Source organism: Giraffa tippelskirchi, chromosome 10, assembly GCF_054371585.1.
Source record: "Giraffa tippelskirchi isolate mGirTip1 chromosome 10, T2T-mGirTip1v1.2.pri, whole genome shotgun sequence".
In the NCBI taxonomy this organism is placed as follows: domain Eukaryota; kingdom Metazoa; phylum Chordata; class Mammalia; order Artiodactyla; family Giraffidae; genus Giraffa; species Giraffa tippelskirchi.
Genome location: NC_137284.1, coordinates 80,174,231 through 80,191,833, shown reverse-complemented (window position 1 = coordinate 80,191,833; position 17,603 = coordinate 80,174,231). Strand labels below are relative to the sequence as shown.

Below are 17,603 nucleotides of genomic sequence, written 5' to 3'. Positions count from 1 at the left end.
TGAGAAAATGATAATACATGGAAAAATTTCTGCTCATCATTCAATTTCTTTAATGAACAAGCAATTCTAAGTAGAAAAAAAAGCCATGTGAATATCTCCTGCTCACCAAAACAAAGATCTGAGGTCTTTTAACATCTTGCTGGTACTCTCTTCTAAGGAACTCTTTAATTTAAAGAATTTAAATTAAATTATACACACAAAAAGGTTTCGCACCTTATACAAAGGTACAGTGCCCCTGTGAAATCTTTCATAAGCTGAAATGGCAAAAAGCAAAGAAGTAATTACCTTAGGACACAAATTAATTTACAAAATAAACTGTGAGAAAGCAACGATCCCACAGATACAGTTCAAAGTTACGATGACCTGATGCTGAGATGCTGAATGTAGTTCCCAGAGAGAGTTTAGTGGGGCCAACTCTCACTGCCCAGGGTGCACATTGCCTCTAGGGTAGCTCCATTTGCTGCAAAATCAATGCTAAACAGCATTTTTGCCTTTTGCCTTTTTTTTTTTTTTTTTTTGTAAAAGCGGAAATCCTCTTTGGATTTCTTTTGGTTAACAAAAACAGGTACTAATACAGGTCGTTCATAAAAGTGAAATGACGTATTAAATAAAACAAACTCTGGAAAAGCAGGGGTTATCTGTGCATGCATGTATACACACATATATATGTAATAATATATGTACATATATATACAACATGGGTTTCAACTGCACCGTTCACTGATACTCAGATGATTTTCCCTAAATACACATTACAGTGCTACTGGATCCATGGTTGGTTGAATCCACCAGTTGCTGAAGGGAGGATAAAAAGGGCCAACTTAAAGTTGTAAGTGAATTTTCAACTCTAAGGAGGTAGGCACTTCCACCCCCATAATGCTGAAGGGTCAACTGCATTTATATGTGTGTACATTTATACACACATACATATAATTTTATATATATAGTTAGAGGAATAATCCTATTAGTGCTATCTAATGTCACAACTCTATATGATGAAATGACCATTATCAGAAGAGTAAAAATGTCTCTTGGCCAAGAGAGAGAGAGAGACTGCTAGAAAGCAAGGGGGATGAAGCGAAGGTAGGAAGGAAGGAGGAACAAACGTATCTACTTTCACAGCTAAATAATTCCCCAACATCTTTAGTTCAGGGTAAAAAATGTGAGTCATTTTTTATGTGAATCATTTTAGCTCAGGGGAAAAAATGTGACCATCCTTGTCAGAAGGTAGCCAGAGGCTGAAAGTTTAATTGTACAAAACACAGGCACATGAAAGGGAATGTTAAATAGTCAATATAAAAAAACAGGAAGATAAGACCCCAAAGATAAAACTTCTGTGTTTTTTCAAAACAATTTAACCTTCCTCCAATATGGTCACAGGCAAAGCTATAATCTCCTATTAAAAAGGTGGAAATTAAGCAAAAGTGCTTTCTACCTTAGGTGTTTAGCCCACTCTATATAGCAGAAAATCATCAAGTGTATACATGAAGGTTATACATTTTTCCTTTTCAAGGAAAATTTAAAAAAATGGAAAATATTCATTATAATTAGAGAAGAGTTTGTAGAACTACTGGCTTTAATATAATTATAAATATATTAGAAAACTAAGTTGCTGTTCTAATATCTTTATTGCATTTTGCATACTATATATTATGTCCTAAGAGCAATTACTTTAACCTCATGAAAATTCAGCTACATTATTCATACGAGCTGTCTAAAAAATGTGACTATTTGCAATTAGTTTATCTACAGTGCTTGCTTCAGCAGCGCATATGCAGTTAGTTTACCTATAATCCCAATCACTACCAAGATTATCCTCAACTTCTTTCTGGAAAAGAGCAACTACACCCTTTTCAAGGCTCCTTTGGATTCTTACTTGTTACAGCCCTCTGGCCTGCTATCAGAAGGGCCGACCACAGTGTCCATGAATGTTGCGACGTTGGAAAATCCAGCTGGCAATTCATCCCATTCGTCAAATTTGATGCCACTGCCCAAGGAGTAGGTGCCTTCACCACACTTACTGCATACCTGGTTCTTCATTTCTAGATACTCCCCAGAAGCACAGGAGAAAGCTGGAAGGCAGAATACATAACCCGTTAGTCATCACACACCCCCCTTCAATGTCCTCCCTTCACACCTTTCACTAGCATTGTTTTTATAAAGCTCTGGTCATGTTAAACCCTAATTAAAGTTTTCCAAAGTTTTCTTATCACTACAGGGACTTCACAGTTTGGCCCCACTCCATTTTACCAGGTTCATCACTTGACCCATTCTCTTCCAACCATAACAAAATTATTATCACTCCCCAAATATTTCATCCTCTTTCTTCTCATTCTAGTCTTTCTTTGGAGTTGCTGACCAACCCATGTGCTCACCTGGAAAACTCCTGTTCGTAACTCAAAAATGACCCTCTTCATAACAGAAGATGGGTTCCTGCCCCTCCAGGCAGTCAACTGGGGCTCCCTCTGTACTCCTACAATACTCTTTTTATAACAGCCCCCCTTAAAGATAGAAAAACTGATAGACAAGTATTACTTATCAATTGCTGTGAGACTTCGAGGTCCCAAAAAACAGGCATCATTATTTTTGAATATTAGCTAATTGTACCTGGCTAATACTAAGTGCAAATAACAGGTTTATCCAAAAAGAGGGGATATATGTATACATGGGCTTCCCAGGTGGTGCTAGTGGTAAAGAACCCACTTGTCAATGCAGGAGACATAAGAGATGCCGGTTCAACCCCTGGGTTAGGAAGATCCCCCAGAGGAGGGCATGGCAACCCACTCCAGTATTCTTGTCTGGAGAATCCCATGTACAGAGGAGCCTGGTGGGCTACAGTCCATGTGGTTGCACAGAGTCAGACACAACTGAAGTGATCCAGCATGCATGCACACATATGTATTCATGTGGCTGATTCACTTTGCTGTGTAGCAGAAACTGACACATCAGTGTAAAGCAACTGTATTCCAATAAAATATAAAATAAAAATGAAAAAAAGGTTGATCCAGTGAGTAACATAAACACAAAGGGGATAACAGGAGGGTAGTGCTTCACGTGTAACAGCTAAACAAGTATCTCCACTCTGAAACCATGAGTCCATATTTTCAATATTCATGACTCCTACCCAGTCATTTCCACAGCCTCCACTTCTTTTTTTTTTTTAATGATGTCAGGCTCTGTGCTGATCCTCAGATGGAACCAGAGACAGAAGCCACAGGCAAAGTGCCGAACAGATGACACAGTTACAGAGAGGACGGCAATTCTTCTGCTAAGTTATTACTCATTTAGCAAACGCAAATCTATGTCCCCCAAGTGTGTGGTTCTGTGTGGTTCTGTGCTCAGGGCAGTATTAGTGACTCAAACATAGCAAAGAGCTTTCTAATCCTTTAATCAGGACATTAAAGAAACAAAAACAAAATAAAACCTCCAAATTAACCGATTAAGAAAAACAAATCTCCCAGCAGACAGTGAATCAGCAAAACCACACACACATTTAAATAGATTTCCCTTTTAGAATACATTTGGAAATGTGACAAGAAATAAGAACAAGCTAATTTTGAAAACAAAAGCAAAAATTAAAGAATTAGAGCTAAAACCCATATTCATTTACTTACTTATCCAATGAATAAATACTTTCTTCAAAAAAGTTTAAGATACTGTACAATGGACTTCTAACCCTCAAATTAGCAGAACATCAGCAAATAAGCAAAGATTAGGCAAAAATGTATTGCATGCTGGCTACAAGGTCAAAACTCTCAGATCAAGTTGTACCACTTCCAAAATCTGTGACCTTGAGTGAGGCACTTCAGGCCTCAGTTTCTATCTCTGAAAAATGAGATAATAATCATAGTATGGGATTACTATCCCATACTATATATCCCATATCCCATAGGGATATACCAAGAAAATACAGTATAAAGTGGTCTGTACAGCTTCTTGCATTTAATAAATGCTCACAACATATGGTTGTGATCACTACCAACACTACAAAGAGAGAAATACAATAATAGAAAAAAATTTATTTTACTTTGTATGGTCTATAGGTCTTCTAGTAAACTGATAAACAATGTCATAAACCAAGAGCATACATTACACTAAATCGGAGTCAGCAAGACCAGGAGCTGACTGTGGCTCAGATCATGAACTCCTTATTGCCAAATTCATACTTCAATTGAAGAAAGCAGGGAAAACCACTAGACCATTCAGGTATGACCTAAATCAAATCCCTAACGATTACACAGTGGAAGTGAGAAATAGATTAAAGGGACTAGATCTGATAGACAGAGTACCTGACGAACTATGGACAGAAGTTCGTGACATTGTACAGGAGACAGGAAGCAAGACCATACCCAAGAAAAAGAAATGCAAAAAAGCAAAATGGCTACCTGAGGAGGGCTTACAAATAGCTCAGAAAAGAAGAGAAGCAAAAAGCAAAGGAGAAAAGGAAAGATATATCCATCTGAATGCAGAGTTCCAAAGAATAGCAAGGAGAGATAAGAAAGCCTTCCTCAGTGATCAGTGCAAAGAAATAGAGGAAAACAATAGAGTGGGAAAGACTACAGATCTCTTCAAGAAAACTAGAGATACCAAGGGAACATTTCATGCAAAGATGGGCTCAATAAAGGACAGAAATGGTATGGACCTGAAGAAGAAGAAGATATTAAGAAGAGGTGGCAAGAATACACAGAAGAACTATACTAAAAAGATCTTCATGACCCAGATAACCATGATGGTGTGATCACGCACCTAGAGCCAGACATCCTGGAATGTGAAGTCAAGTGGGCCTTAGGAAGCATCACTACGAACAAAGCTAGTGGAGGTGATAGAATTCCAGTTGAGCTATTTCAAATCCTAAAAGATGATGCTGTGAAAGTGCTGCACTCAATATGTCAGCAAATTTGGAAAACTCAGCAGTGGCCACAGGACTGGAAAATGTCAGTGTTCATTCCCATCCCAAAGAAAGGCAATGCCAAAGAATGCTCAAACTACTGCACAATTGCACTCATCTCACACACTAGCAGAGTAATGCTCAAAATCCTCCAAGTCAGCCCTCAACAGTATGTGAACCGTGAACTTCCAGACGTTCAAGCTGGATTTAGAAAATGCAGAGGAACCAGAGATCAAATTGCCAACATCTGTTGGGCCATCGAAAAAGTGAGAGAGTTCCAGAAAAACATGTATTTCTGCTTTATTAACTATGCTAAAGCCTTTGACTGTGTGGATAACAATAAACTGTGGAAAATTCTTCAAGAGATGGGAATACCAGACCACCTGACCTGCCTCCTGAGAAATCTGTATGCAGGTCAAGAAAAAACAGTTAGAACTGGACATGGAAAAACAGACTGGTTCCAAATAGGAAAAGGAGTATGTTAAGGCTGTATATTGTCACCCTGCTTATTTAACTTCTATGCAGAGTACATCATGAGAAACACTGGGCTAGATGTAGCACAAGCTGGAATCAAGATTGCTGGGAGAAATATCAACACCCTCAGATATGCAGATGACACCCTTATGGCAGAAAGTGAAGAAGAACTAAAGAGCCTCTTGATGAAAGTGAAAGAGAAGTGTGGAAAGGTTGGCTTAAAGCTGAACATTCAGAAAAATAAGATCATGGCATCCAGTCCCATCACTTCATGGCAAATAGATGGGGAAACAATGGAAACAGTGACAGACTTTATTTTGGGGGGCTCCAAAATCACTGCAGATGGTGACTGCAGCCATGAAATTAAAAGACACTTACTCCTTGAAAGAAAAGTTATGACCAAGCTAGACAGCATATTAAAAAGCAGAAACATTACTTTGCCAACAAAGGTCCATCTAGTTAAGCCTATGGCTTTCCCAGTAGTCATATATGTATGTGAGAGTTGGACTATAAAGAAAGCTGAGTGCTGAAGAATTGATGCTTTTGAACTATGGTGCTGGAGAAGACTCTTGACGAGTCCCTTGGACTGCAGGGAGATCCAACCAGTCTATCCTAAAGGAAATTGGTCCTGAATATTCATTGGAAGGACTGATGCTGAAGCTGAAACTCCAATACTTTGGCCACCTGATGCAAAGAGCTGACTCACTGGAAAAGACCCTGATGCTGGGAAAGATTGAAGGCGGGAGGAGAAGGGGACGACAGAGGATGAGATGGTTGGATGGCATCACCGACTCAATGGACATGAGTTTGAATAAACTCCGGGAGTTGGTGATGAACAGGGAGGCCTGGCGTGCTGCAGTCCATGGGGTTGCAAAGAGTCGGACACGACTGAGCGACTGAACTGAACTGAAGAGTCAGCAATCTAGAGCTCACAGGCCAAACCTGGCCTGCTGCATGTATTCATAAAGTTTTATTGAAACATAGTCACAACTATTCATTTATATATTATCTATAGCTACTTTCACACCACAGTGTCAGAGATGAATAGCTGTGAGAGAGACTGCACTGCATGTCAAGCTGAAAATATGCACTTTCTGATAAAACAAAGTTATCTTTGAAGACAGTTTAGTCTAGTGTCCAAAACTAAACTTTTAACTTAATTAGTAAGAAGTAATTTTTTGATAAGTTGTTAAAAGGACTCTAGGATCTTAAAAGGAGATGACTGTGTTATTCCAAAGAGAACTCATTATCCTTTAAAGTCATTAAGAATGTTCTCAACTCTTTCAGAGGTATTTCCTTGTTTAAGGTCAGAAGGAAAACTGAGAGAGAATGTTACTGGTGGATGTATTGACTATTTATAACATAGTTCTTTTTACTCATAATAGTCATACAGAGTTATTGTGAAAACTAACCTGGCGAATAATGAAACACTGCTCCTGGGGAAATACAGGGTTAGACACCTGGATTCTCTGGTCACAGTATCTTCATCAACAAATCAATATAGAACCTTGTTTTACATGTTTTGAGCTGAAAAACATCTTATTTAGAATATATTGCTGCTTCGTTAACATTTAACTTATGGCCAAACAGCACTTCTACTTTTACTTGAACTAAGCTTATTTAACATGTGAATTTTCTCCAAAAGGCAAAGGACAGCCTTCTTGTACTTAGGATCATTGGCCAGCACTTCAGCACTATTTTAAATAGTAAGTGGAAAAAAGCACAAAAAAGTGGAAAACATGGCATTAAATAGACAGTTAAAAGGACATTGTTGGCAGTATGTGAAATGAGATGGCAGTGTCACCTTCTTTGACCTCAGCTGGGACCACGCGATCAGGAGATCCATTTTTACAGCTTTGCACATGTCAGTGAATGACAGCAAATGTATCACATGGATTGATTTGATACAAATAAATTATTTAAGGTAGGTAAATGTACAAATATGGAATCCATGAATAATAAGGACTTTCAACAGACCTGTGAAGGAGGAAGATATCATGCCCATTTTCCGGAAGAGGAAACTGAGGCACAGTAAATTTAAATAACCTGATTAGAAAGTTATCCAGTTAACAAGTGGCTAAGGTGATATTCAGATTTATCTTTCTGATTCTAAAGCTCAAGTCCCAAGAAAATTCAATTCAAGCAGTAACTATTATAATCAATGCAAAAAAGGCAAGTAATTTCAAATTAATTCATTATTATACTTCATATTTTTCTTCATTTGCTGTCTTGAACTGTTCAACAATATTCATGTGCATTACAAAGCAATAACAACTCCCTACACTCACGTCCTATGAAAATTTTTAATATAACACACACATATTTACAAAATATTTTAGCAAGTTACTAACTGCCATAAGTCTCAGTGCCCACACCTATAAAAGGAAAATAGTAATTATATATCTAATAGTTTGGGGAATAAATGAGATATTCAATATAAAACATTTAGCAGCGTGCCTAACATAAAGCATGTAATAACTGCTTGCTGTAATTATTAGTAATATAATTCAGGGGTCTGGGACAGTAAGAATTCTGCCACTGAACTGATGATTTTACTTCTCTTTAGAATAATTACATGGTCAAAGTTAGTCTAACAGATATAAGGCCTTTAACAATACAGAAGAGCTGAAGAGTCTATAGCTTCTGTATTTTGATCACTTGTTCCTGCTCAATCTTTTTTTCCATCCCAGAAGCCAGTTCTAGAGTTACATGTCAAAAGGACAAGCCACACATTCTTATTAAACTCTATTTACTCCATGAGATGATGTCAACACAACCACACTGACTTCCAACGAGAACCAGCTTTTCCTTTTCTTGTATCTTCTAACTACATCTACTTTCTACTTTTTAACTGTGCTTTCTTGGTCTTTGGATTTCAGTCAGATTACAAGAATTTTTATAATCTAAAGGACTAAACTTTTCATTCAAATTTATATACAGCACAACATAATATTCTTTTTTAAAAAATAAAGTAGCTAACTTAAAATGTTGTGCTGCTGCTGCTGCTAAGTTGCTTCAGTCGTGTCCGACTCTGCGTGACCCCATAGACGGCAGCCCAAAAGGCTCCCCCATCCCTGGGATTCTCCAGGCAAGAACACTGGAGTGGGTTGCCATTTCCTTCTCCAATGCATGAAAGTGAAAAGTGAAAGTGAAGTCGCTTAGTCGTCTCCGACTCCTAGCGACCCCATGGACTGCAGCCTACCAGGCTCCTCCGTCCATGGGATTTTCCAGGCAAGAGTGCTGGAGTGGGGTGCCATTGCCTTCTCCGAAATGTTGTGCTAGTTTCTGATATTTCCTCCCAGTCCATAGGTTGTCTTTTCATTTTGCTTATGTTTTCCTTTGCTGTGCAAAAGCTTATATGGTTGATTAGGTCCTTTTGTTTATTTTTGCTTTTATTTCTATTGCTTTGGGAGACTGACCTAAGAAAATATTGCTATAATTAATTTATGTCAGAAAATATTTTGCCTATGTTCTCTTTTAGGAGTTTTATGGTGGCAGGTATTATATCTAAGTCTTTATTTTTGTGTATGGTGTGAGGGTGTACTCTAATTTCATAGATTAATATCAGACTCTTTAACAAAAACTGGATGACAGTTATTGTGTGTAGTTGTTTTCACTCTTGTGAATGTGAGTTTGACTCTACTTCATTTAAACAATTAATCATTTCTCAAATAAATACTATTTTTTCTTCAACAACCTTGAATCCTAGAGTAACTGAATGGAAGATAAGCAAACTCCAAAGTTCTGGTATGAGAAGAAAAAGCTCTTATTTGAGTAAGGTCACACATTACTTAACAGTGGGATCAGCCTGGGATTTCATACTTTACCTAAGCATCCAGTAAAAGAGTGATGTTAAAAATCCAACCTCTTTATATATATACCTATATATACATTATATATATACATCATACACACACACACACACATACACTCAGCCATAAAAAGAACAAAGTTTTGCCATATGCAACAACATGGATGGACTTGGAGTGCATTTTGCTAAGTGAAATGAGTAATACAGAGACAAATGCTGTATGATATCACTTATAGGTGGAATATAAAACAACACAATAAACTAGTGGATAAAACCAAAAAGAAGCAGACTAACTGCTATAGAGAACAAACCAGTGGTACCAATGAGGAGAGGGAAAGCTGGGGTAGGGGGCGCGGGGGTGGGCAACATAGGGGTATGGGATAATTTTAAAACGGGTTTATGGGATTATATAAAATCACGTGTGTGAAACTTTTGAAAATTGTAAAGCATTATAGACTATAAAGAATCTCTCATTCAATAAAAAAATAAAAAGGAAAAACTCGACCTCTTAAAATCCAAACTGTAACCAAGAAGTCATATGCTAAATTCAGTATTCTTTTTCTCAGCTTTATACTTCTTTTCTGACATCTATTTCCACTACTATAAAAACTGAAACATGCAGGTGTAAAAAAAATCAGGTGACCAAGCAGCAAATGGCTGGGTAATTTACTTAACCCTCCTTGACTCCATTCATTCACATTTCAAGGAGGTCACCACTTTCCCCTCCTCTCTCACAAAACTGCTTGTGGTCCTATGAAAGACTGAAAACTACTCTGAGAATAAAAGTATGACATGAAAATTTAAGGCTTTACCATCTTCAAGCAACTGCCCTACACAATGCACCAAATAATGGTTTCTAAATTGAATCATTTATATGCTGATTATCACCTATGCTTTATGCCTAACAATAAAAAAATCTATTTTTAATCTTTTCACCACAAGGGCCTCTTAGTGGTGCTTTTCTTCCTTCAGAGACCTCACGCTTTGAAAGATGATGGCTATCAATTACATTTATTCATAATTCATCCATTTTTCCTATTTTAACTCAAAGTTATTTGTTACTAAAATTTGTTTTCTGAACAGTAAACATCAATAAAAAGCAGTAATAAAAGAATTTTCAACTTACTTGTTAAATGAAATATTGATGATATAGAGTGCCTATGCACTCTCATTACAAGTACATGGGAATCACACTGTATTATTTCATTCAGTGGATATCTCCTGAGGATCCAGTACTGAGTAGGAAAACACTAGTCACCAAGGGTATCTGGTGAATAAGATGGAAACAGTCCCTACTCTCATGAAGCAACTAATCTAGTCTAGACTTATCTTTCTCAAAATAGATGGAATTCACATTTCACTAAGCTAAATTCACTGTAAAAATATATAATATCTAATCAGTTAACATAAGTTAATAGCTAAATAAATAAATTGCATATGTTTATGGGGAAATGATTAATTATATCAATTTCAGAATTAAGATGAGCCAATACATTTATTTTCTTCAACTGTCTCATATGTATATAATATCAAGAAAACAAGGTTAAAGCTGTATGCAGTGTCTTTACTGACTACAAAAGAAGAACTCTCTTCCAACTATTATTATTCATGGCCATTAAGGAAAGTACAAACAGGAAAAATAATGCATAGATTGTGAGTCTCAAAAATGATATATATTACCTTTTTACTTATGCAGGTCAAGAAGCAACAGTTAGAACTGGACATGAAACAATGGACTGGTTCCATATTGGGAAAGAAATATATCAAGACTGTATATTGTCACTCTGCTCATTTAACTTCAATGCAGAGTACATCATGCAAAATGCCAGGCTGAATGAAGCACAAGCTGGAATCAAGATTGCCGGGAGAAATATCAATATCTTCAGATATGCAGATGACACCACCTTTATGGCAGAAAGCAAAGAAGAACTAAAGAGTCTCTTGATGAAAGCAAAAGAGGAGAGTGAAAAAGCTGGCTTAAAACTCAACATTCAAAAAACTAAGATCATGGTATCTGGTCCCATCACTTCATGGCAAAGAGATGGGGAAACAATGGAAACAGTGACAGATTTTATTTTCTTGGACTCCAAAATCACTGTAGAAGGTGACTGCAGCCAGAAAATTAAAAGACACTTGCTCCTTGGAAGAAGAGCTATGACCAACCTAGACAGCATATTAAAAAGCAGACATTACTTTGCCAACAAAAGCCCATCTAGTCAAAACTATGGTTTTTCCAATAGCCATGTATGGATGTGAGAGTTGGACTATAAAGAAAGCTAAGTGCTGAAGAATTGATGTTTTTGAACTGTGGTGTTGGAGAAGACTCTTGATGAGTCCCTTGGACAGCAAGGAGATCAAACTAGTCAATCCTAAAGGAAATCAGGCCTGAATATTCATTGGAAGGACTGATGCTGAAGCTGAAACTCCAATACTTTGGCCACCTGATGTGAAGAACTGACTCATTTGAAAAGGCCCTGATGCTGGGAAAGATTGAGGGCAGGAGGAGAAGGGCACGACAGAGGATGAGATGGTCGGATGGCATCACTGACTCAATGGACATGAGTTTGAGCAACCTCCGGGAGTTGGTGATGGACAGGGAAGCCTGGCATGCTGCAGTCCATGGGGTTGCAAAGAGTCGGACAGGACTGAGAGACTGAACCGACTGACTGGCTGACCTTTATTAATTATTTAGCCAGTCATTTATCATTATCAGATAATTAAAGCTACAAGTGCCTGCCAGGTTTATAAGTCTTCCCATAGAAAACAAAAAGAAAGTAGGAAATGGCATCTAAAAGAAGCTGAGGGAGTTCCCTGGCAGCCCAGTGATTAAGAATCCACACTTCCACTGCAGGGAGCTTGGGTTTGATCTTTAGGGAATTAAAATCCTGCATGCTGCGCGTGTGGCCAAAAAATATAGATAAAATAAAAGAAGCTGAACAACAGACTCAATCCAGCACATCTTGGCTGCTCTTCCTCCCTCCATGCCTGTGACAAGGAGAATGCTTGTATACTCTCTTTTTAAGGTTCTTAATTGTGAAATTCTTGGAGAAGAAAAATAATTTATCTCATTTTACAAAAATTAAAGTGAGACAGGAAGATACCAAAACAGTGCATTAAAACAGGCCATTCCTTGTTTATGTTCTTATTTACATGTAGGCATTTTTCTTTCCCCTTGGCTAAAAGGATTCCTTGTTCTCTTTCATTGAGATTTTACTTACTGTATTTGTTATTTATTTATTTTCCTGGTCAAAATTCACAAGGCAGCAATGCAGGCCGGTTGTGAACACATCACCTGTCTGCCATGTTCAAGATAAGGCTGGAAGAGAATAGAAGATGGTAACACTATGCAAATTCTAACAATGGCAGACATCGCAGTGTTCTTTCCGTGAGGAGTAAATACTTATGAACGTTGAGAAGAGATATTATATCTCCACTCTCATTCATAAGGCATGGAATATGAGACATGATCTGACCACAGAATGAATAAATTACGGTATATAATAACACTTAAAACTACCAGAATGACCAAAAGGGACTTTCAAGAGCACCTGGTACAAACCCTCTTGGTATGGATGCCGAGTTTCCTCATCTGTGTGACCTGGAGTATCTTAGTTCAACTTCTCTATAGTCACCGCGGGCAGACTCACGATCTATGAGTCTCATAACTCCTATGACTCTCTACTTAATAAACATACTTCCCTGCAGTACCATGAAGCCAAAAGACTTTATTACACCTAAGCTAAAAAAAATCCACAGTTTCTGAAGTAAAGAATATCATCCAAAAAACACATCTCTCCCCTAGAAGTAAAAGACATGAATTCTACTTCCAGCAGGGCTGCTCAGCCACATGGAGTAACATATGAGCTGCAGTGCAAAGTCTGAAGTGGTGCAATTAAATGATCAGAACCCAATTCTTAAATAACCTACAATAAACATGTTTAACTTTACATTAAGACTCAGTGATGAAGATGGAGGCCACAGGGATGTGTTTTTAAGTTCAGATTTGTGCAATTCTTCAACAGAGAAGGGAGAAAATTTTCACCTCTCATTTTACAAAAATGAAAGGAAGACAGATATACAAAAGATTACATTAATATAAACCAGTTCTGGCTGATGTGCTCTAATTAACTGTTTTATTAAAAGAATATTCATTGTGTATATGTACCACAGCTTCCTTATCCATTCGTCTGCTGATGGACATCTAGGTTGCTTCCATGTCCTGGCTATTGTAAACAGTGCTGCGAATCGGTTCTACTGAGATGGATGAAACTGGAGCCCATTATACAAAGTGAAGTAAGCCAGAAAGAAAAACAACAATACAGTATACTAATGCATATATATGGAATTTGAAAGATGGTAACGATAACCCTATATGCGAGACAGAATAAGAGACACAGATGCATAGAACAATTTTATGGACTCTGAGGGAGAAGGTGAGGGTGGGACGTTCTGGGAGAATAGCACTGAAACATGTATATTATCACAAGTGAAACAGAACACCATTCCATGTTCTATGCATGAGACAAGGGCTCAGGGCCGGGGCAACGGGATGACCCAGAGGGATGGGATGGGGAGGGAGGTGGGTGGGGGGTCCAGGAAGGGGAACACATGTAAACCCATGGCTGATTCATGTCAATGTATGGCAAAAACTATTACAATATTGTAAAGTAATTAGCCCCCAACTAAAATAAATAAATTTATAAAAAAAAAAAAAAAGTTAGGGAATTCCTTGAAGAGTTTTGCAAAAACAAATCTCTTTATGATTGTGCTATGAAACAAATGATAAGATTAAAAAAAAATAATCTCATACACACATATTATTCATCTGTTCTTATCCATGCTAATATATCCTCACAATTTTAAGATAAAAAAAAAAAAAAAGAATATTCAGTCAAAGGATTGCCTCTCCATCTCTGAAAATGCATCCTCACCTTAACATTCTTCCCAGTGAATGAGCCCTCACAGAACCCTACCAGTTAGGATGGTGTGACTGTCACTGCGCTTCATGGAAAAGACTGATCAGCAAGAATAATCTGCCCCCCACCCCCACCTCCAAAATCACCAACTCCTGGGAGGAAAATTGATCCAAGTAACACTACAACTACAATCCCCATTAAATTAAGAGAGCCTAGATTAAAACTTCATATTATTAAAACACACACACAAATATATTTTATTGTGGCTTCTTGACTTCAGTGTTTGATAGGGAATAGGGAAGGAGACAAATTCCAGTTCACTGAGCACAGGATGACACAAGGTTTACGGAAAAAGTCTAACAGCGAAGGTCAGGGGAAGGGAAATGTTAAGAGTATTTGATGAGGTCACCAAAGAGGGCAGAGAAATGCATCTGTGAAATCAGTTTTCTCAACTTTCAATTATGTCCCAAAAAGTGCCGGTCACCATGTACTTCCTGAGAGCTCCTCTCCCCTTGATTTTGCAGTTTTGAGGGCTGGGTCCTCTCATCTCCTTATAAAACACTTTTTTCAAAGAAGCTTCCTCAACCATAGCTCCTATCAAACACTTCAACTGATGTAAAGGCTGTTTGTGATCTCTTATCTTAACAATCTCATGCATTCCTGCTTTTCACTAACCACTTGCTTGTTGCTGAGCAGATTTAACTCCAGTCTTCTTCCCACCTGAAATTTGATGCATCAGCACCCAAAACTAAGTCTACTGAGGACAAAAAGTTTCTATCTTTTCATATGTAGGACAGATTTTCACTAATCTGATTAGATCACTGTGTTTAACCTATAGAAATTAAACACTGAAGGCAGACTCTAATTTGGTGACACCAACGTTATTCAATCAACAGACATCCCAGTGTTTGGAGCTGTCTTCGGGTCCAGGAGAGGATGACAGTTCCACTCCTCTTGGGAAGAATGAGACAAGACTCTATTCTAAATTAAGAATCAGAATTCTTAGTTTTCTAGTTGGAAACTAGACTAGATTCTAGTCTCTACTGTTGAAAAAATATCAGTATTTTTCTAATATTACTACATGCTAAATAATGAATGTACACTATGGGCATCAAGCACCAACAATTTTCTAGGCACAGGAAAAAAAGCCCTAAGCAATCCATTGTATTTGAGGATATAACTATAAATGTGCCTTAAATTCAAAATGTTTTTCCCCTCCCTTTCAGAAAAATAGACACGATTAAGGATAAAATTTACAATAAGGTCATCAATCAATTAAAATAACCCACCAAGCAATATATTTGAGCCTTTAGATGTTATCTGGTAAAAAAAAAAAAAAAAATCCATTCACCTATAGGAGATCTGCATAACATTTTTATCAAGAAGTAATGTAGGATGAACACAATGCCTCAAGAAGGGGCCTAACACTTGTTCAACAAACACCGGCACGCTGTCCAAAGAGATGGGACACCATACAGGTTAAGAACATGGACCCAGGAGCTAAACTGCTCTGTTTCAAATCCTGGTTCTGCCTTTGACCTTATCTTTGGGAGATAATCCCAGTACCTACTTCACAAGGTTGTTAGGACACCTGGATTTGAGAGAATACATGTAAACCATTTACAATCATGCTGACATATAGCAAGTAAAGATTGGCTATTATAATTTCTATTATTATTTTCAGTAACCTACATTATTATATAATTATGATTCTGGACACTATAGATTATATTTATTATTTCATTTAAGACCCTCAAATACCTGCAAACAGCTGTCTCCAGATTCAAGTCCTTGGTATAACACACTGGAGCCTGTAAGACTGACCAGCATTATCTGTCCCTGCTCACTTCCTCCCTGAGCACCATCCACGCATACTTGCCAGGGCCCCAAGGAAACCCAGTGCTGCCTCTAAGCTGCACCTCCACCCATGCTCCCTCTGCCTCAAATGCCATTCTGCTTCATCAAGTTCATGAAGGTCATCCTTGAGGGTCCGCCTCAGAGATCCTCAGAAAATTAACACATACGGCCCATTAAGTAAGGCATTTAATCCCTGTCTCAACTCTAAGTCAGGACACAATTTTTCACATGAACCTGCCAAGGGTCAGATAAATTTCCAAGGTTATTCAGTCTGCATTTCAAACTCACACCTGCTTTGCTGTGAGGTCTCTTGACTGCCTCTGAGTGTAAGTCAGCCCTCCCTTCTTGGCAAGATCACCCTAGGTATTTGTATCTATCTTTCACTTTACCCTTATACTAGAAATAATTTATTTCCCCACCTGCTCCCTTATTAGAATGAAAAGTCTTGGAAAATAGGAATCTAGTGTTCATTTGTGGAATATTTTTGGATCCCTATTGTCAAGAATATAGGAAATACTCAACAAATGTTTAGTGAATGAATTAAAACTGAATAAATAGCTGTGAACTAAATATTTTGCTCAAGACATACATCTGTTGCAGATCTGGGGTTTCATCCCAGGTATACATCTTGCCTGCCCACGATCGGTGGGAAGTCTGGGACTGGACACCCATTTGGTAGTGCTTCCACTGAGACTTACAGAGCAATGAAATTAGCTAAACCATAGCATAAGGAACAATATATAAAAATTTCCTAAATTAGCCTGGTATTTGTGTTTAAATCTGTGTTTCCCCAAAAACATTATCTGCAGAAATTAGCCAAAAGGGTGCAACTACACATTGGATAAAAGAGTCCTATAATCAAATACACTTCGGAAACTCTGGGTAAAACAGAATGCAGTTAAAACACAGTAAATGTTCTATAAATAATTACCACGTTTCTCAGAGACTTTATTATGAAAATGTGCACTGCAGGCCTTCATCAAGGGGATATAGCAGTAGCTGTTTTTAAAAAGTATTGGCATTTCTCCACACAAAAAAAACCCTCAACACCATTTAATTGTTTACATGAAATATTGCAGAACAGAATGCAATCACCATTCAATACCAATGTACTCAATTTTCCCAAATGTTCTGGTTGCCATATCAATAACAACTCCACACAACTGAAACAGGCTATGTATTGAATCCTGGGGAAGAGCCTACGTTTCAAAGAGCTATGATCCCCCAAAAAGGGATTTTTAAATATCCCACCCAGGAAGCTAAAACCAACTCCCCTTACCATGACAATCCTTCCTCTTCTTTTAGTCCAGCTGGAATCAAAAACTACTGATTCAAACTCTCACCTCTGCTTACCCTTTAAGACCCATGAAATGTAGTTTATAACAACAGCTCTGAGAGACACAGTGAAAAAAGGAAAACAATTGTATTCAAGGGTTTTTTAATATCTAAATATAGCATTTTAAAATCTAAGAGCCAAATATCAGTTTATACAAATAATGAACTATAAGACTAAACAATGCCCACAATACTATGACTTGATGCTAACATAACAAATAAGATTACAAATACCTTAGTCATCCCCGATTAGAAAGCAATGTGTTAAGGTTACGCTTGAAGTCACAGGCTGAGAAATACGTGAAGTAGTGGACAACAGAAA

General features: G+C 37.7%; 1 protein-coding gene across 5 annotated transcripts in view; it reads right to left on the bottom strand.

The window, feature by feature from the left end:
- ELAPOR2 (endosome-lysosome associated apoptosis and autophagy regulator family member 2) overlaps window positions 1-17,603 on the bottom strand; it is a 212,102-nt gene that overhangs the window by 90,032 nt on the left and 104,467 nt on the right. For all 5 annotated transcript variants that reach the window (XR_014067463.1, XM_081536529.1, XM_081536531.1 and 2 more), the window contains one exon: window positions 1,877-2,072. Coding sequence is in view for 4 of the 5 variants with exons in the window: in XM_081536529.1 (XP_081392655.1) it covers window positions 1,877-2,072 (196 nt within the window). In the remaining variant the exon portion in view is untranslated. The remainder of the gene's footprint in view (window positions 1-1,876; window positions 2,073-17,603) is intronic.